General features: G+C 37.0%; 3 protein-coding genes across 10 annotated transcripts in view; 1 reads left to right on the forward strand and 2 right to left on the reverse strand.

Moving 5' to 3' along the window:
* Positions 1 to 1,505: 1,505 nt before the first annotated feature.
* LOC139825144 (glutathione S-transferase 1-like) lies at positions 1,506 to 4,763 on the reverse strand. 4 transcript variants are annotated; one of them, XM_071797667.1, is made up of 6 exons: positions 4,624 to 4,763; positions 3,880 to 4,031; positions 2,853 to 2,911; positions 2,420 to 2,561; positions 2,159 to 2,323; positions 1,506 to 1,774 (listed from the first exon to the last, which is right to left on the reverse strand). In XM_071797667.1, the coding sequence occupies exons 2-6, from the start codon at positions 4,018 to 4,020 to the stop codon at positions 1,628 to 1,630; spliced, it is 654 nt and encodes a 217-aa protein (XP_071653768.1). In that variant the 5' UTR covers positions 4,021 to 4,031; positions 4,624 to 4,763; the 3' UTR covers positions 1,506 to 1,627. The 4 variants fall into 4 exon arrangements, with proteins under 4 accessions (XP_071653768.1, XP_071653767.1, XP_071653769.1 ...); XM_071797666.1 differs by having other exon boundaries at positions 3,880 to 4,028; positions 4,624 to 4,761; XM_071797668.1 differs by lacking the exon at positions 4,624 to 4,763 and adding an exon at positions 4,481 to 4,610 and having other exon boundaries at positions 3,880 to 4,028.
* A 168-nt stretch (positions 4,764 to 4,931) lies between these two features.
* Positions 4,932 to 21,023, forward strand: part of LOC139825140 (cyclic GMP-AMP phosphodiesterase SMPDL3A) — a 62,486-nt gene continuing 46,394 nt past the window's right edge. Inside the window, exons 1-3 of the mRNA XM_071797657.1 lie at positions 4,932 to 5,569; positions 5,750 to 6,055; positions 8,273 to 8,505. Of these exons, the coding sequence (XP_071653758.1) occupies positions 8,504 to 8,505 (2 nt within the window). The 5' untranslated portion in view covers positions 4,932 to 5,569; positions 5,750 to 6,055; positions 8,273 to 8,503. The remainder of the gene's footprint in view (positions 5,570 to 5,749; positions 6,056 to 8,272; positions 8,506 to 21,023) is intronic.
* LOC139825142 (glutathione S-transferase D1-like) lies at positions 9,208 to 11,762 on the reverse strand. Of its 5 annotated transcripts, none has more exons than XM_071797664.1 (6): positions 11,603 to 11,762; positions 10,651 to 10,897; positions 10,430 to 10,488; positions 10,214 to 10,355; positions 9,765 to 9,935; positions 9,208 to 9,683 (listed from the first exon to the last, which is right to left on the reverse strand). In XM_071797664.1, exons 2-6 carry the CDS (start codon positions 10,789 to 10,791, stop codon positions 9,528 to 9,530), a joined length of 669 nt encoding a protein of 222 aa, XP_071653765.1. In that variant the 5' UTR covers positions 10,792 to 10,897; positions 11,603 to 11,762; the 3' UTR covers positions 9,208 to 9,527. The 5 variants fall into 5 exon arrangements, with proteins under 5 accessions (XP_071653765.1, XP_071653761.1, XP_071653764.1 ...); XM_071797660.1 differs by having other exon boundaries at positions 10,214 to 10,376; XM_071797663.1 differs by having other exon boundaries at positions 10,214 to 10,376; positions 10,651 to 10,872; positions 11,603 to 11,758.

The raw sequence follows: 21,023 nt of genomic DNA on the forward strand, positions 1-21,023 counted from the left end.
TTAAATGAACATCAAATATCGATTATCGACTATCGATTATCCTGCAACAATTAATACGCGAGGGTTTCTCAAGTAGTCAATATCGTATATCGCGCGGTCTAAACTTCTACGTTTTTGGAAATGTTATTTATTAAAGCACGACAATTAGTAGCAAATTACGCGCGTAATAAAACCGAACGAGCTCATTTGAAAGACTCATTAACATCGAATCTTTAAACCAAATATTATTTTTATGAAAGGCGCGATATAAGAATAAAAATAGAATGGAAAAGTTATTAGTTTCATTTTGATAAATTTCTAAAACAACTCGCGTTTGAAGAATTACATGATACTTTTTATTTCAGGAATTATTGTAGCATTTCAATTGTCGCTTCAGAGATATTAGTTGGGAAATTTTTTCTTATTAATATTATTTACAGAAAAATTAATAGTATTTAAAATAGCGATATTTAAATATCATACATAGTCGTTGTGAAATCTTCAGAGAAATAATAAAACAGTATGCACGTTCACCGCTTCTGATTCACAGCGCTCATTTCGTTAGCTTTAAATTGCTTTCATTTAAAAACTACTACTGTTCGGATAGAATTTTACTACAGGGAAAAATTGTTGTTTCTGGTACAAAGAATTGCATTGTGTATTCCATTGTGCGAATTCTAGGACATCTTGCATGTGTAAAATGTATGTAAAAAACACACACATTATACATATATACATAAATTATTATAGAATAAGTGAAAAATAATTTTTATTAGAATAATTATATTAATTATTATTAATTAATTTTCCGTAGCTTTGCATATATATGACATAACTTTGCGACGGTCGATAAGATGAAATTTACCTGTTAACAAGATTTCAAGTGGAAAGTGGAAGATTTTGGTCTGGCTTCGTGAAAACTTTTTGTTCACCACAAAGCCATGCTGCAAGCTAGGTCAAGATTCTCCAAAGGCAGAGCGTTCATGGAAACTATGCTAAAAGTTTTCCCGTTGTTAAGTGACCAGCAGAGGTGAGAATTTCCAACTTTACGTCCGTGAATTTGCGGGGAATATATATCCCGTAATATTTTAATAATAACTTTCATCAAATGTTATAACGAGTGAAATAATGACTGACGAAATAGAATATTAATTAATATTATACTTGGAAATGTTATCATATAAAATACAAGTTTTGTGCTACCTACGATTGAATATTATTTACAATTAAAATGAGTTTTTATGCATATAGTTATTGTCTGTTGTATTAATATTATGCGAGTTTTAGAAATCCGTTATGATAATAATGCTAAAATTGTCATTTTTAATTCTATATCATATATTTTCTCTTTATAGTTTTCTATAAAAATGATTAATAATAATATTAATCTTAAAATATAACATATTTTAAATGTTTTTCAGAATTCAGATTTTTAATTCTATTCTCTTTAATTTTCTTTTTCTCAGGTACATCAGACCTATGTTAAAACTATATTATTCATTGTATATTTTTAAATTAACGCTCTCTTAATTTGTTTAATTTATTTGTGCAAAATCAAAATTCATGATGTATAAAAATACTGCAAGACAAATTAATGTAAAAATATTATAGCACCAATGTATTATACAACTATTAAATCATCACAAAATCACTTCTTTTTTCTAATGTTGTCAACGAAAGCTTTGAAGGCTTTTGTACCTTCGCCTTCGATTTCATTGTATTTAGGAGCTTCGGCTTGGATCTTGGCAAACCATCTCAGAATGTTGCTATATTTACTCAAGTCGTGGTCCATAAGCTGGAAGAAGAGAAATGTTAACGTTTAAATTGTTAATTCAATGTTATTTTTATTATAATATTTTATAAAACTATATTTTCGACAAAATTATAGAGATTTTCGATTTTATATGTTTTTTATTTTATTCATTTTATAATCAATATACTACATTATATAGCAAAGTTTTATAAAAGTTTTAAAAAGCAAAAAAATTTATTTAAAATTGACAATAATGCAAATAATAATAATACTAATATTTGATTTTTTTTAAGAAATAGCGCTTTTTTATGTCTTACAATTAGAAATACTTCTTTTTTTTACATTAATGATTTATTAATTTTATAAATGTTTTAATGTGTGGGGGGGAACGGTGATATAATGTTTAACGTGAAACCAATTTCTTACCTTAAAATTAGCAATCGTAACAACCAAAGAAAGATCAGCGAGAGTGAGAGTTTTTCCTGCTGCATAATCTTCCCCTTCTAGGAATTTATCCAAGAAGGCCAAGGCATTGTTGACCTTGTCGTATTTTGCTTGCTCCGGAGTGACGCCAGAAAATACCAATGTATACTGTAATTAACGTTCATACACGTACGGCCATTAACTTTATCAATCACTACGTGCTAAGCACATTATGAAATATTATACGATTCAAGGATAACTTACGTAATAATCGGCGAACGATTGGTACAGAGTTCCCAAATCAAAGTATAATCTTTGATCAACCACAGCTCGTTTCTTTGGGTCTTTCGGGTAGAGAGAATCGTTCTTGCCATATTGATTAGCCAAGTAGCTCATAATTGCGCGGCTGCAAATTGACGCAAGCGCGTAAATAATTAATATCATAATAATAAATAATTGGCACTAATTTTATCAAAAAATTTTGTAAAAGATATATACAAATATATCTGACAGACATATACAGAAATTTGAAATCTGTTTTGCACAAGTACAGGGTCTAATAGCAAATAAATTAAACTTAAAAAGAAATATAACAAAGTTGATCATTATAGAGAAAAATATATTTATTTTATACGCGTAAAAATCGGACTTGCAATATTTGTTAAATGTTAAAATAAAAAGATTAAAAAATACTTACCTTTCCCACAAATATAGGCCGTTATCATCTAGTGTAGGTATTGTATGTTGTGGGTTCATCTATATTTAAAAAATATACAAATTAACAATTATTTTAAATTATTTGATAATATTTGAAATTTAAAATATACTTTTATTCGATAGAAGTTAATTATAAGAACTTGGAAAAGAATTAAAGAAAAGAGAAGAATAAAAACACAAGATTTGTTCATGCTTTTTTAATATTAAAAGATACGATTTTTAAGGAAAACGCTGTGTTTGAAGAATTTTTAGTTTTAATTATAAATTACTGTATATGTTCCCGGCATTATATGTTATCGGCATTGTTATTGCAAAGTAAATTTATGTACGACAAAATCAGTGTCAGGAGAAAAACAAATTGTTGTACGTAAACAGAATGTTTAAAGCTTTATATAAAACATTTTTTTATTTACGTAAAATGTTTTTACACCTTTACATTTTCATTAATAAGAATATTAAAACCGGTAATAAATAAATAGTCAACAAATATGTTTGCGCAACATAAACATCGTTATCTATTCTGAAAAAAGTATTTAAGTAATTTGCAATTGAAATTATCCGAAAATTCTTAAAAAATATTAATTAAAAAAAACATCATAATTGTAAATATATCATTTTTAGAAATAAAAGTTCTAAGTAAATACTGCGTTTGCTCTCGTGTTTTTGATTTAAGAATAATTTAAGAATTTTGCACTGGAAAAAGAAATTTGTTGAAAAACGCAAAATGTGTTTCATCCAACTAAAATATTTTGTCCGATACGTTCAACTAAACATTTAGTTGGTTTAACTAAATATTAGTTATAAATTAACTAATTCTTGATTAAAAAATTTTGATAGTTGACATGAATAAACTGTACTTTTTTTAGTGCAACTTAATAATTGTTGAATCAATCATTGAATCAACAACTATACAAATTTAGTCCGTACAACCAATTTTTTTTCTCAATGTGGCATTTATATCCCTAAATATAACACTTTATTTTGTAGAAAATTTCATTACAAGTTACCTTAAGAAATTCAGGTTTTAAATGTTTGCCAGCCATAAGGTCAGTATGCTTCAGGTTTACATCCACTCCTACGGCCGCCGCCGCCAAGCGCACGGCCCGACATGGCGCACTTCCGGGAACTTGGTAAAGATCGATGGGCATCTTGAAATCTGCTAAAACGCGCGACGCGCTATTAATGAAGCGGCCAGTGTGATCGATCGCACGTCGGGCATTCGGGACTATTCGAGCGGCGAAAATAGTAAAACTATTTTCGATGAAAAGCGAGATCTTTTGGTGTTTAAAAGAGCAAATGATTATCCGCGCGCGAAAAAAAAAAAAAAAAAAAAACAGAAGGAAACGAAAAAAAGTAACTAATGTATCAGGCGAAAGAATTTGGTGGTATTATCTCAGATGATTCTAGTTCAAGGCACATAAATTTGCATTATCAATTAGTCAAAGGCAAACTTGTCAATGATAGACCGCAAGTTATAATGAACAGGCGCGGCGCGCCGTGGCTTTACACATTCAACTGTGCGCCGCACCGGGCAGACGTGGAAAATGATTCCGCAAGTTTTCCACGTTCATAAATTATAACGTAACGAGGAACGATTAGAGCACTCGCCGAATTCCTTCGTCGCAGAGTCGACCTCGCGCACTATGAATCACAAATATTCGCAATAGTTGAGGCAGTCTTATCATTTTATCAGTTTTGGCGAATTATTTGCGGCCAAGCGGGGAGGAATGGGAAGTCACAACGGGTCGAACCTGCGGATCGTATTCTCTGGAGACGCGTAGCGAGAGATTATAGCGGACTGTCTAACCAACTTGCTTGTTCGGGCTATTTATAAAGCGCGCGTAACACGGCACAGCCTCTGCATCGTACGCACGCAAGAGTGAGATCGATGCGCGTCCGGGGGTTCTCAATATTTACTAGCCGTCGCGTCGGGAGGCGTTGCTACCTTCTGCTTCGGTCGCGACTTTCTCGATCGTGTTCCAAATGTCCCATTTACATAATAGCGATAAGTGATAAAAATTGCCTCGAGCAACAAACGAGCGATCGATATGCATTATTAAGAGATCGGGCGTTTGATGGCGAGTATAATGATACTTTACTTTGCGCGAATCGGCCTCGCTTGACCACCCAATTGCTCCTGCTTACAACATTATCGTTGCGCTTATCTTACTTTGCAACAATTTCTGTAGTTCAGTCAACAAAATTTACATAAATTCATTATTCAATGCTTTGGTATCAAAATGCGAATAATTACAATTGCAATATATCCGTTTGCAAAATAATACACTGCTGATAAATCTTCATTTGCGAAAGTTCTGATAAGCAAGCTGAAATATTCGTGAACTTGATCAGGCTACGCTTTAATTTGCACTGTTGAATGTTAAGGGTAAAATTTAAACTAATACCTTGAGTTAGATAACATTTTGTTATTTTTAACTATTATGTGCGTCCAAATTTATTATTTTAAAACAAAATAGTATGATTTTAACTCCATTGATTTAGTTAAATTAAAACACTAATTAGTTCTAGCGTGCCGATGATTCGTCGCTGATGAAAAACTTGCCAATCACGCTCTTCTTTACACATCATGAGGAAACTCTAAAGTTTCAGCATTGCCGCTGTTAGGCGAATGATTCAGCAAGATTTGTATCAACAGCGGAAAAAATGACGTTGATCTCGTCCACGCCTACTACATCGGTAATAACACTAACGGATGACATATCTTATTTTTTGCGAATAATTATTTTATTATAAATAACATGGTTTTTAATCATGAGCGATTTTTCTTAAATCTTTTAACATTTAATTTTTGCTTATTAATCCATATGTTTATTTAAAACATTCGGAAAATAAAAATAATTGTCGTTCTCTTTCTAGACAATTTTCCATATTGCAGTTAAAGCCTGCAATAAGTTTACGAAACAACAACAGCGGAACACAATGCTGCGGACACATATTTATTTCCTCTCTTCCAAGAGTTACATAAGTTTCACAGTCGTCTATTTGTACAGGATCTCGTCTTTTGGAGAAGCCGACAGTAGACAACCACTTGCTAGTAAGTGAAAGCATTGTGGATCGGTCCAAGCGTTTGTGCGACCTTGAGCCTCAAGGTTTCTCCTTCCTACACCGATGGCCTGCATTTTATACATTGCGCGTACAATCGTGCGAATGAGAATGAAATAAGTATGTAGGTATCCGAAGATCGCCGTTATAGTGCGCACTAACACTTTTTCTATTTAACTCTTTTCAATCGATAATTGTCAGTCATAACATCAACTTAGCTCTTTTTAATCTTTAATAAAGTTTTTTTATTTCTCTAAAAAATCATAAACATAATTCGTTTTATTTAGAATGTGTAAAATGCAACGACATTAAAGTATAATCTTTGTATCACAATAATTTTACTGAAAGCAGACGCTACGAAGGCGAAATTGATCGTAAAAAGGAAAATCGTGTAGTTTTAAGAACCAAGTATGATTCTTCTTAAAAAATAAGCGATACAAGATATCGGTTTTTCTAAGTTACAACACAGACAAAATCTCCCCTCTTCTCTCCCTCTTTCAAATTTTTTATTTAATCTTGAACAAACTTTACATTTTTCTCAAATGATATTTATTTGAGGATTGGGTACTATACTTTGGGTAAGATACTTTAGTGTTTTAAAAAAATGGGCATTTTTATCTGAATATTTGCTAAAGAAGTTCGGTAAATATATAATCCATAACTGAATAAAACTTCAGGATATCTTTGTATATTTTTAAACGAGAATGAAGTATCCAAGAATGAAACGATCCATATGCGTATATGTAGGTATGTGTGTATACGCGCACGTGTGCGTGTGCACGGCAAATTAACTTTATTTTTCCGATTATATAATTTTAGCATTTGTGCATACTGCGCACTAACACTTTTTTTCGTTTAACTGTTTTCAATCAATAATCGTCAGTTAAACATCAAAGTTTTAACTCTTTTCAATCTTTAATGAAGTTTCTCTAAAGGACGATAAACTACTTGTTTTATTTAAAATATATAAAATGCAACATTAAAATTTATATAATCTTTGCATTACAATAATTCTATGTAATTTCTATACAAAAAATTGAAGATAATAATAGTTAGCAGAATAATGTAATTTTAAAGTATATATTTAATACCACAGTACAATGTTGTAACATTTGTAACATTTGTAATTACCATCTTTGAAAGTTAATTATACAGATGCAATTCCGTATAAGTTACTTATAAAATAAAGTGTTTCAATTTTGATGCCGACTAAGTATAGTCGCAAAAGCGACAAACAAATAATGTAACGCGATCGATCGCTACGTGAACGCTATGGCACACTTTTTTTCTAGAGCTACGCAAAGTTAACGTCATGTTTCCACGCAAACGTGTAGCATGATGTTAAGATCGAAATAAGTACAAATTTCGAATATACTGCAAATCCAAAAGTCAGTTGGTCACTCGTCTTGATCGAAACCGGACGGGCGGTTTTAATCGCTCGCGGTTGACCGACCAGCAACTTATCCGAAAGAACGCGAGAAGCATTATCGCATAAGTAGCTCTATCGAATTATTAGCCAGTTGCGGTTCGGTCGGCGTTTAAACTTTTAACGCAATTATACTTGAAAATTTTCCACAAAGCAAATTAATTTGCCACGAAACTAACTGGCATAAAGCGATTAAGTTAATAACATCGATGGATTATTACATAAACGATTAGATCGGATTCATTCGTTAAAAGTTCTTTTCCACATTGCGGCATTAAAATTAGATCTCGCTATATGACTTTACCATAAATAGTTTTCTGTATGTACAATGATGAGAAAATTTAAAATTTACGCGTCAAAAATATTGTTCTACTAAAGAAAAGCGTTTGCATTTTTTGCAGATGCATTAATTTATTGTTTGAAAAAATACAGTTATAAATGAAGAAATAAGAATTTCTAGAAAGCTTATTTTTCTTCTATCACTTTTTTCCTCTTTTCTTATAAAAAAAGAGTCCTGTTACTAGAATCACCTTGTATAGATCGCTTTCCACCAATTAAGCACCAGTTAAAGTTAAGTGGAGTTTAACTGGTCTTGTAACAGAAAATATGTTTGTATGTGTGTTCTTAAGTATGTCACTGCAAATCAAGTCAAAAAACATTGTTTTTAAAAATTTATTTTTTATAATTAACTATTAATATGTAATTAAAAAACATAACTTTATGCCTAACGTACGCTTAACGAAAAATATAATGTTGTATATATAAAATTTGAAATTATATAATAATTATCAGTTTAATTAGAAAAAATTATATATCATATATTAAATATTATATTTATACAAAACAATATTTTCGTGCTCTTATAATAATCTATATATTAATCTGATTTTTATATATTATTTTTTTTACAGATCTTATAAATATCTGGAGAGTTATCAGCAATTATAAGAAAATGTAAAATCTCCTCGACACGTCCAATAGCATGAGCCGACAAATACGGCAACAGTTTCTTGCCGCCTTACGACTGACTGGATTCTATAGCTGTGAAATGGATTTCTGCCTCGTCATCGTCATACACTGGTTGCTCACACCGCCGGTTGTTGCGTAATTGCTCGCAATAATGTAGCAGGGGCAACCAATACATGTACGTACATAATATCAGAGTAGCAATGTCAGCGGAGATAAACGATTAAATGCACGCATGTAACATCAATCTATGTGTAAAGAGGAGGGATATCTGTGAGGCGAGGAAGGGTATCCAGATCAAATAAAATAAAGCGTACTTTTTTCAGGCTGCCGGACTCCAATAATATCTATCGTCTCTTCTTGTGTTTCATCGACTCTGAGGATATGTGTGAATAAATGTGTTTACAAGACAAATGTCATGATAAGATACTAAAATTTGTCCACGATAAGATGTTAAAATTTTTGATAACAGCGCGCAATAACGATCGCTTTAGGCTTTCGTTTAGATGATCGTTATCTATCTCGCTACCCTAACACGCGTTTGAAAAGAGTAATAAGTTTCGTGTATCTTAAAACTTTTATACTTCGCATGACTAGATGTGACGCTGTAATTAAGAAAATGAAGTGTAATGATGACAAGGCGAAGTATATAGTAGTGCCGTTGACTTTATATAATTCGCGACTCGACGTTGCCATATTATATTCTTTCAACATTTGCTGGATGAATATTGATCTTGTTAGCTTTTCATCGTGAACACCATCTACAAGCGTATAAACTGTAAAACTTAACGAGAGTTGATGTGTCGAGGAAGATAAAAGACATAAGTTATTTTTATCACTAAATTAATCATAAATTAATTTCTACATATTTTTACCAGACTTAATTTTAAATATATTTTAATACATTTATTTAAATCTTTTGCTCTGTACAGTGAAAGAATTGATATTGCAAAGATATAACGTCTAGCTCACAAAGGATCTACTAGATAAGTATGTAATAACAACAACGCTTTGAAAGTACTTATATTACGTGGTTTATTATAACAGAGCTGTCGAAACGTTGGGAAACGCGGTGGTAAAAAGTGAATTTTAAATTCTATAAGGTATATAATAATGAGATTCCATGTCTAATCTCGATCTCAGGTAAACGAGTTACTATCGATCCTCCGCTTTAGGCGTGCACAAATATCCATATCCACGTTAACTAGATTCTTGCAGTTTCGCGTGGTACTTCACGGTAAACGCTTTAACACCTACAGCGTGCACCTCCTCAAACCCGAATCTCTCCAGGTTTTCCTTGCAACGATCGTAATATGCGGCAACGTTATCGTAACGGCTGATATCGAAGTCAAAACACTGCAATTGAGAAATCGGCCTCGGTGTATTTGCGTATGATTACCCCGACATAAAGTCATCCACCGTAAAACACGGACTTACCAATATCGTACAGATAGTTGTGCTGATAGTGAAATCGGCGATAGTCAGGTTATCACCGGCCGCGAATTCCCTGCCGTCGAGAAAAGCGTTGAGCACCTCGAACGATTTCTCCACTCGAGCTAGATCCGCCTCGTTAACTGGATATGCTGTACCTCGGATTATTGGCATAATCTAAACGATGACAATTTTATCTGTCGTATCTCGTATCAAATAATAAAAAGGAAAAGAGATGTGTGCCAATATAATTCCGAGTGTCCCAGAAAAACACGGAGAATGGTTTTTTTAATCGCAATAGAATTTTTTGATCGGAAAAGATGAATTAATGCAACTAAGTGGAAACTGACAAGGAAAAATCAATTTTATTAAAGATAGTCGTTAGACATTGCAGTTTCCGTCATAATTTGTAAATCATGAATTTAAAAAATTTCAAAACGTGCATCAATACGTACGTAACATTTGGTAAGATTGAAATAGAGACTGCCAGCATCGAAATACATCATTTGATCGACTACTGCCCTTTCTTTCGGATCTTTCGGATAAAGCGAGTCATTTCTTGCGTATTTGCTGACTAAATAAGCCATAATAGGACGACTGCAATAACACAAATTCCGGCTTAACGCTAACAATGAGTGATTATAAGACTAGAATATGAATCCCTTACGTACCTTTCACACAGAATAAAACCGTTGTCGTCGATGGTCGGTATTGTATGTTGCGGATTAATCTGAAATAAAATGAAATTAAAATAGCTTCGAAAACTTAAAAGAGGATTTTCTGTATTCAATGCCTGTTTACAAAATCCCGATTGTACAGATTGAACTGTATTTATATACGTTAAGAGTTACTAAAACCTATGCGAAAACGAGAGCAATGTAAACTGGAAAACCTGTAAAAATTCCGGCGTCAAATGGTCCCCTCTGGAAACATCTACGATCTTCAAGTTAAAATGAATGCCTAGTGCTTTTGCGAGTAGCATAATGGTGCGACAGGGTGGGCTTGGCGGTACGTAATAAAAATCAATCGGCATCTCGCTGCTTCCTCGCTGCTTCCCTGCTTGTTTTCGTTATTTTTTCGCGTCTTTTCCACCTCGCGTTTCTCTGTCTCCGTTCTAGATTTTTATACTGCAACTTCAACTAAAGGAAAACTTTTCAAATTTGTATATACCTTAAATCTATGTGCACCGTCACGTCGCTGCGCACGATTTTCCATCGTGCCTAGTTTTGAAACAGGACGAAATATTTTTATAGGCAACTTTTATGATCATTTCTGCACGAGACACGCGTACGCGTAATTTGTGATACAAGTGAATGTAAGTTATTAAGGATGAAAACATTATACGTAAGAAAGAGATAAGTCAATTAGGTAGAGAGAAGTGCCATCTTCGGTTGGACTAAATCTTGATCTAACAATAAAATTTTTACGTTAATTTTGTACAGTTTTTCCAACTTAGCAAACTGCGCGTCGATTCTTTTGTCGGTCTTGAAATGCAGTTTTCTGTCGGAAGAGAAGTCCATAAGCGAAAATGAGATTGTTAAAGTGTTGAAATAATTATGAAGCGCCGAGTGTAAAATAAAATGTCGACAGTTCAACAAGGTGCGGAGAATTAAATTATCTGTCATAAAAGAGTGAGTTTGTTATAAACGTTCTTTACTAATTTGGGCGAGAATTTGGGGCATTAAATTAAGCGTTAATAGCGCAACGGAGTATTTGAGGTACGCAAATAACGTGAATAGTTACGTCTCGCGAGAGCGCAGCAATCGCTCCGTTCCAATTACCGTTAATGCAGTAATTCCGCTAATTAATGCGACGTTTAAATGGCTTTCAAATGTGACCCTTACCTGTGATCCCGCTCAAACTCGACCAATTGATACGAATCGATGATACTTGCGACCGTTAGGCATCAGCTTAATTAATTGGCTTATCGTTCATTGGGGCGACGTACATACCGGAAATATGTCACTCATCGTCTCTTTTGATGGTAATAGCTCGTCGTAAGAAGCTACGTGTGCAAAAGTGAAGAAAGTGCGCGCGCATAAACGATTCGCAAAGTTACCATAGCAATAGCGTACCGCCAAACAAAACTGCGGAACTTCAACGTTGACATTATCCGTTACGATCGAAAGGTTCCCAGTAAGGTCGATCGATCGGTTAATAAAAACAGGAAAGACGTCCAGTAAATGGAACTTGCTGTACTGACATATACATATAATATATAACATATGGCATATGTAAATGATGCAGCAGAAAACATGTCGAAAAATATATTCTTTTATTCGAAGTTTATTCTTATATTCGATATTTTATTCAAAAGTAGAGCGATTGGCTCAATATTTTGTTTCGAAAGGAGTTAAAATTTCATGTATTGTATATATACAGTATAGAGGAAGTTCGGGTAGTACGGAATAGTCGGGTATAAGTGGAAGCTTTTTAAAAAGGGTAAAAAAATGATATCAAGTACATGCGACCCTCGTTGTATTAGACATTGTACAAAAGATTTTATTTAAAAAACTGGCATCAATTTATTATTGTAGTTGTCAATCAAATCTGATGTTTCAATTAATATTTTATACTTTTACATACTAATGAATAAATCCTTTCATCACATGTGAAATATATAAAATATTTGATATAAAATCCTGGTGCCAACTAGAGTCTATAAAATTTAAATTACTGTGCTTTAATATAAAAGCTATTATATCGTCAAATAAAACTTTACAAAAGTTTTTTAATATAAAAACCTGACAGCAATTGATAGATTTTCTATGATTTATTTTTTTAATTATCAAGTATTAATAGTTAAAAAAACTATTATACTATTATATGTAAAAGAACTTGGCGCTGTTGGATTTCAAAATATTTTCAGTCAATAAAAAGTGGACAAGTACTTTAGTCACATAATGGAATAAATTATAAATTATAAATATTATTACTAATATTTAATTATACATATCTTATATACACTCTGTTAGATTCTGTTTTCACAAATAAAATATTATAAAAATAATCTAATAAAGCGTATCACTAATAACAACGTACATCTAATGATTTGTTATTATATCACAATTTAAACATATCGCATATACTTTAGAATATTTTAAGATATACTTTTTAACAGCGCTAAGTTTTTTAAAGTAAAAATGTAAAATGTTGAAACATTAGATTTAATTGACAACTTATAAAAATTGGCGTCAATTTTTTATATCAAATCTTTTGTACGAATGTTTAATACAACGAGGGACGTGTGTACTTGGTGCCACTCTCTACCTTTGTTCAAAATGTAATTTTGATTATAGATATATTTTTACACGGACAATCGGTGATCAACTGCTATTGAAGATTGTAGGTACTCGGGCACAGAGTCGTTACGTTGATCGGCAATTATGTCGGGCGTTACGTTGACCGTTAGGCGGGCTCCTTAATTCTCCGGCACGAAAAGTGGTGATTTCGGTGCAACGTGGCCGGCGGTTTTACGACGCGCCGTATTAACGACGTACTCCCGCAATTCTCACGGTTTTGTTTGCGCGGCGCCATATTCGTCTCAATAAATTTCTTTCGTTAGTGCCGTCGGGATGCCGGGTCACCGACCCCTTTTTTGACAATAAATTCCCGTTACGCAAGTGCGACGCGCCCTATGCAGCGCGATATAATATATTAATTAGCTTCGGAGATTCAAGCTCTCCCGGGATGAATGGGAAGATCAGAACGCTGTCGCCGCGCGTGTGCTGATTCAATAACGCGCATACGCAGACGCTGCTAATTGCCACGGTTTAGTTCCGGCAGCAATTTGTGACAGACACGACGCTCTATTGACCGACACGAAAGAAACCGAGTGGATTCGATCCGGAATTACATGAACGCGCGGTCAACTGTATTCCCAGCAACCGGACGTAACCAGCCGACGGTACCAGTCTAGGGTGACTTCCGCAGTCGATAGGGTGGTCGATGGAACCTGGACAAATCAATATATCGAAAGAATCTTTCGTTTAACGACGCGCAAAAAGTCGCAAGTCGCGTCTTCGCGAACTCGTCGCAGATCGGATCTGTTTTAAATTTAAAATAATAAGAAATTAATTAGCAGCGAAACGAGTTCCAAAACGGGATTCGATGCGTGCGCTATCGATGAATCGCCAGACGACAAAAAATGCCTGGAAAAGACGCACATATTATGTACTACACGAGACTTCTAATAAGAGACTCCCAATTCTTACCGTCGTCTTCTCTGGATGGCTCCATATGTCTCTTGCATTTTTTATGTGCGCGCGGACGAGATTTCCCGCAGAATTTCACTTTCATCGAATTCGCGCGACACTCGAGAATATTACGTGTCCGCGGACGACCAAGTCTGCCGACTGTTGATAACGTCACGAAACAGCCGCGAGTACGTTGGCGAAGTTGGTTCTCCGTTCGCTTGGCTGTTATCGCAGCGAGCGTCGGGCGTGTCTGTGGTGCGATTATCGATTAGCCCCGGCAAATCCACTGAGATGGAAAATGAAATAGCCGCGCGCGCCCCGTGCTCAGCTCATCGACGGGGCGTCAGGGAAATGCGTGATCTATCAACCCTATCGGCGTTACGCTCGCGCTTCAGGCTCGTCGGGCACTCGACCGGCCAGCGCGACGGACGCCCGGTAATATGTTTTAATAATGGGGGCATAATGCGCGTAAAATGCATCGCGCGTTGATACGTACATTCATATACCGGGAACCGTTCGGTATCCGATTGTATGTTTTATTGGAATTATCAACGTATATATACACGCGGACAGAGAGAGAGAGCGCGCGATCCCAATTTCGTGCGCTCGTTTAGCGTCCGGTCAATATGCACCAGAGGGAAAGAGGGGCCCCCCGCGCGCATCCGGGGAAATCCGATATACACTTTTGTTTATCCCATGCCTGAAATATTAAATGAGCGCCGGAGAAACGCGCGATAATTATCGCTGTGCGACACTAAAGCGCTTGTAACATTGATGCATCGGCCTGGTCGGGCGGGCGCGCGCGTGTATGTTTATCTGAATTATCCCTCATGAACGAATAATGGGAACTTGGCGCGGCTCTCGCTGTCAATATTATCCGCGCTCATAAATATCAAAATTCGAGTTCATCGAAGATGATCGAGCAATTAGGCCAAAAATTATTGCTGCCGATGGATTAACAAGCGTTTCAACGTCGATACGTCGATATTATATATTAATCGACCGTACGCCGTTCGACAAAGGCCCGGGGGATGAAATTCCCCGTTCATCGCGCGTCGATTCAACGCGCGCGCGCGCGCGTTCACCAGCGATTTAATTTGCTCTCGACAAAGTTTACAAACGACGAATAATTATGATGCTGCCTCGGGAACAACGTGAGGCGCGCCGCGCGCCGCGCCTCGTCGGGAAAGTTTGATTTCAGCAAAGAAATACAATTCCTTTGCGCGCGCGCGCCATCTTTCTTCTTCCCAGACGTGCCGGACGTGGCCTCTCTTATGGTCAACGAAGTCAAAGACATCGCGCGTCAAAAGTCAAAAGTAGCAAAAGGACGTTCGGGCGTCCGTTCGTTCAACAAGAGGGACACAGCATCCCCCGATGCTCGATGGCGACGCGGTAGGTAAAAGATCAAAGCGTCAAGACTGCGAAGACGTGTGCTGGACAGCGCGTCTCACGACGGGAATGTCGCTTTATGCCTTTCCAACCGGTTTCGCCGTTGTCACTCGAGAACTAGCAAAGATGTTACCAGTTCCAACGAGTTCCAAGGAGTTTACGAACTGCCCCCAGTGTTAGTTCCCCGTTCGCTTTCTCGCTACGTTGTCAGGGGAATCGGTTGTTACGGAATGCGATTTCCCCATGTCGAAATCATGGCCGAGACGAGTGTTACGTTAAACTGAAAATCGCAGGAATAATTTTCCCTTCCATTTAATTGCCAATTAATGCTGGCATGGCATATTCATATTCGATTTATACTTTATACGACTGCATATGTATTTTTAATCCTTGTGGTTGAATGCGGACCATGTGGTCTAATATAATTCTTTCTTTTTTCGCTATTTTTCAATGTAAAACAGAAATACTCTTATCAAGTCACGTAGTGTCTCTCTATTACACTTGCTAGAAATAAATTCTATACTTGTTATATGAGAGGCGTTCATTATATTTTAATTTTAGCTTCTTCATCAATGCGATATTCTCGCATTTTATACAGAGGTAAAGAGAGAAGGGAGAGCGGAGAGAGAGAGAGAGAGAGAGAGAGAGAGAGAGAGAGAGAGAGAGAGAGAGAGAGAGAAGGAGAAAGAATACTGTGTACAAATCAATGCTTATAATTGAAGAATTACCCTTCGACATGAAAATGCAAACGTCATAGTTAGCCGATGGGACATTACTTTAAGAAACTTGAGCTCTTGGAAATAATTTTCGACCGGATGGGAAACGAGAACTTCACGGACTCGCGAAAGTTATTTCATACTACTTTGATGCAGCGTGCTCCGCACGGCGAGGCTCCTAGCTTGGCTATACAAAGACACTCGAGTTTCGAAGTTGGTGGATTACAACCAACTTCTCCCGCAATATGTAACTTATAGAATTTACAGGTACTTCGGCGAAAACCGTCGAGAGCCATTAACCGTTCTCGACATGTTTCCGAGATCGGCGAAACATACTTACTACATAAGCCTAATCTAGACTAGTGTCAAGTCTTTATCTACGTTGCTCACGCTGACGATTCATTTGCTCGCCAGATATACATTGGCCAACTGATAACTGCTGTCTGTAGAATTTTCTTTAACATATTATACCCTTGATTTTACTGGAATTTAACTTGATCGTTAAAAAAGATCTACATAAACATGAAGGGCGAGCTTTGATAATATTGTATATAAATTTTCCATTGAGGCTCTCAGCACATACCTATAATTTTCACCTATATTTTAAAGTTTCAAAAAAGCATGCTTATATTTTCCTCAAAGATTGTATTAGAAGACAGTTGTATCTTTATCAAAGTCTTTTATACCATTACATCTTTATCACAATTGTAATTCATTTTTGCAGAAGTCCCAAAAGTTAGACTTTGGGTTAAATCGGCGCTTGCCCGATGTTTATTCATTTTCCGTTTCGGAGCTAAGTAAGCTCCGCAATAACATACGTACGGCGGAAATCGGTCATCCTTCAAGATACGTGTGCGCACACGGATATTAACACAGTGCGAGCAACGGCGCGGCGCGGCGTCGAGTCCATTGGCGCTAACTCTTCGTAACGACGCGTGTAGTGGAAACGCATGTAAGCAAATGGACAAGTACAAAATACACGGCGGGAGCACAAACGAGCTGCCTCGCGTTTCGCTGGGAGCTACGCGCCGGGGGTTGCACACGGTGCATGCACTGATCTAAAAGCCGAATAAGCGCCCGCCGGCTAATGAGAAACAGCTAATCATACGCCGCACCGTGTATCATGTTTTATTACGTTTACGCGTACAATATATGCCTGTCTACCCCGATGCCTTGGGAAATACTAAACGTGTATCAAAAACGGTCTCGCGCCTTCCTATTAAACACATTGCCCCGTACGTCCCGTAAATCACCGTCCGGTATTTCGCGCGTTAACTCGTCCCGCCCCCGCGCCCAGGAATATATTTTATCCCGCGGTTGCGGAGAGTGCTTTACGGTAGCCCGCTGTTATTTCCACTCGTCGTCATATCGCACACGTTCGTTCTGGAGAAGAAACTCCGCCGAACTATACGCCCGGAGTTGCGTGCGGAAAACGCAAACGAAGGAAATTTGCATAATATTAATACGACGTTATATATAAAAGTGCGCGCGTACGATGCCCTTTTTCGCTCGCGCGCATTGTAATTAGCATACTTTCGCCACCACCCTCTTTAGCACGACTCTTCCGCCGACAAGCGGTGACATTATCGCGCTCGTCGTCGGCGCTTATCTCCGTCCAGTTATTTCGGACTTTTGTCGCTATCGTTACAATCGTTACAAAATGCCGGCGTGAGTCATGCAATATGTAATTCCCGGACTATTTCGGGAATTCGGGAAGACCGACTGTTGAAAGGCGACTGATTACAGGCGGAATATTCACGATTCTACAGCTGTGTACATCTCCTTCGCGCGCGCAATGTGTACATGTACACACGTTGTATATTTCACGAGAATTTGTACACGGCCGCCGCCGCCGCCGTTTGGGGTTTCCTTTAATCAAACAACTGATACAATGTCGCCGGAGAGAGAAAGAGAGAGAGAAACTGAGAGATCCTTGCTAAGATCCTCGCTGCCACCGCATTCGAATATTCTTCGTACTTGCATCGTAAAGTCGGGATATCCCCGGACGCATCGATACTCGCGCGAAACGCAATTTCTGTCACGCGTCTCGCCGCCGCGCCGTTTGGTCGCGGCGCGGCAGAGAAAACGCGTGCTCACACAATCCGCCGGAGTAAATTCCGCTGATCCCAGTTCAATCCTCTCCTCAATTCTCTCTTTCTCTCTCTTAGAGTTCTTTTCTCGCATGAGTAACACGCGGAAGGAGCAGATGTGCCCGCGCGCGCGTTCAGGAGATCCAAAAGGAAAGAGGCCAAAGTGAGAGAGAACGAGGAGGATCAAACTTTGCGCCTGCTCCCTCTCTCCTTCTCTCTCTCTCTCTCTCTCTTCTTCTTCTTTTTGTTTCTCCTCTTTCTCTCCTCGGAGAGCGGCAGAGACTCGCCTTATCTATAACCATTCGGCACAGTATCCTACTTTACTCTTCCGCGTACGTACTCTTCCCCCGTTTTGACAGCGAGGCGCGCAAGAAGCGAATCTCCGCCACGCCGGCTGGCGAAATCCCTCGCGTTTCGTCATAGTCACCCAATTCCGCGCGGCGTGCGCGAACGCGAGCGCGAGCGGGATGAAATATGCTCGACTAACCCGCGCTTTACGTGCGTTATCCGCGCGGGTGTTACTCGGATATTTACGATATTTCGAGATTGCGGAGTATCGGCTTTTTGAGGAGAATACCTCGTAACGCGCCGGTCTTACTTTGCGAAAGAAAATCTCGGGGAAAAACTGCACCGATAGATTCTTTCGGAGAAATTATCGGGCAACCGGTACGCTTTTGGAGAAAATCGTATTTTACCTGTGATATTTACAACCTACTCGCGTATTCAATGAATAAAAATACCGATACCTTCGTGTTAAATTTTAAACTTCCGTGAAATATTTCATTGATACGGTATTTTGATGTCGAAACATTAATTTTTCGACTCGCGGATAATGTATTACGCGGATGTTATACGTTACTCGATTACCTCGACGTATTGATTCGTTTCTGCAAGACAATAATACCGATTTATTTATGATACTTCGTGCGGAACATGAGTAGAAGTATCGGCGTTTCTATTGAATGTAAAGCGTCTGCAGGTATACGCGTTACTTCCGTCTTCGCAGACACGAAAGCCGAAAGCGAGTATTGCCGCGCTACCCCCTTCGCCGCTTACTAAATTAGCGCCGCGCTGTCTCCCCCAACCCCGAGAGCTCTGCGCGATGCGACCTGTTCCTTATCTGTAACCACCATGCCACCACCACGGACCGGTATCCACTATATCATCCGACTGGCACCCTCCACGGACTTTGTGCCTATCTTCTCCTCCCCCCCCCGTTTCCTCGCTCACGCATACCAGCGTGCACACATTGCACACAAGCTGTGCACCGTGGATTTGGTTACCATGAGCCGATGAGCGCCGGTTAGGCGGGTCTGTTCGGAACATATGCTTTGGTATTAATTTCCCTATAGTCTGCTGATATGCTCGTTTTGAGCACAGTACAAGCGTATTCAGCGTCGCGGGCAACCAAGCGAATGCGCACCTATTAACCTTTCTCCTCGCTACAAGCATGCTTGCAGCGATAATCCATAAAGTTTTCTAAAGCCATCAGGTATCCTTTCGACTGTAGATTCTCCAGCCAATTGTAAAGACAATTTCTCGTTAGCGAAAATATTGAGAGAAATCGTTATTCGTCACATTTCCAACATTATATATTTTCTATAACTAAAGTTTAAAATAAAATTTGATTAATATACATAAAGAGAAGTTGTTATGTATTTTCATTTTCATTATTTAATACATCAGAAGTTTAAGACGTGTTTTAAAGTTATTAGATTCGTTATTAAGGTTACATTAATGTAGTAATCATATTTTGATGAACACATCAGCAGATTTAATATACGTTTAATATTTTATGTGCAAACAAGAGCAAAATAGACTGTAATACGAAAAATACGAAAAATGTTACATGAAGAATGCTATAAAGTATAAAGGATAACTATAAAGACAGTTTCCATGGCAAAATGCAATCATTAATAAGGTCCTTATAAAAGTTTACAACCATCGTTAAATTTCAACGTCGATTCTAAATTATAAAAGGTAATACTTCTTCTTCAAACAATCAGAATACGTTATTACGAACGAGCGGAAGTTCCTTGTGTTGTTATACAAGTACCTACTTACGGGCTTATACATATACTTATAGAATATATCGGAAAACGGGAAAACAAAATGTATATTTTCCCGTATTTACAAATTCCTTATAGAAGGTTTAACGTTTGAAGGTTTAATCAATGATTTGGTTGGAAATCATCTACTTTGTTTGCATCCATCTTTCAGCTTTCAATGATGAGTATTATAGCTGAAAATATATATAGATATAATAATTCACAGTATATTTACAAAATATAACGGTTCTTGGAATATGTATAGCTTTCGTGCGTAAAAAATCTTAGGAGTGCGTAAAAAATCAAATTTTAGTATTTCTTACGTTATTTTGTACCATAAACTCTTTTAGCTTTCAACGATGAGTAATATATGGGAAATAGAATAATTCACAATATATGATTTAGAAAATATTACGGTTCTTGGAATTAATATATAGCTTTTTTCAAAGTACGAAAAAAATCAGAGTTTTATGATAAATTTTTCTTACGTTATTGTGTACCATGCATTCTCTTTCAACTAAAGATTATCTATTCTTAAATTTTCCTAAAAATCTTTGTAAATAGTAAAAATAATAAAATACAATGCATTATAAATGTGCAGCTGCGTGCGAGAGTAAGGTCAGGGGGAAAAAACAATTTCATATCCCGTTTAAAGAAAATTGTGCGCAACGTTGCTATTTTTATGAAGACGCGAGAGTTGACGTATGCATCGATGTAAAGCCAAAGAAATGTCATTGTAGAAAACGTGGAAAATTGAACGAACAAGATAAGAACAGGATGAAAGAACGACACGCAGGGGACAGGCGTACGTCTACACGTATATCGG

Source organism: Temnothorax longispinosus, chromosome 1 (genome assembly GCF_030848805.1).
Source record: "Temnothorax longispinosus isolate EJ_2023e chromosome 1, Tlon_JGU_v1, whole genome shotgun sequence".
Classification (NCBI taxonomy): domain Eukaryota; kingdom Metazoa; phylum Arthropoda; class Insecta; order Hymenoptera; family Formicidae; genus Temnothorax; species Temnothorax longispinosus.

Coding starts and splice junctions, on each gene's coding strand:
- LOC139825144 (XM_071797665.1), bottom strand. Junction 2,562..2,852: donor GGCCTATATTTGTGGGAAAG/GTAAGTATTTTT, acceptor GTCAATTTGCAG/CCGCGCAATTATGAGCTACT. Junction 1,775..2,158: donor TTACGATTGCTAATTTTAAG/GTAAGAAATTGG, acceptor CTCTTCTTCCAG/CTTATGGACCACGACTTGAG.
- LOC139825142 (XM_071797660.1), bottom strand. CDS start 10,791: ATGCCGATTGATTTTTATTACGTACCGCCAAGCCCACCCTGTCGCACC. Junction 10,489..10,650: donor TGACGCCGGAATTTTTACAG/GTTTTCCAGTTT, acceptor ATTTTATTTCAG/ATTAATCCGCAACATACAAT. Junction 9,684..9,764: donor CAACTATCTGTACGATATTG/GTAAGTCCGTGT, acceptor TCTCAATTGCAG/TGTTTTGACTTCGATATCAG.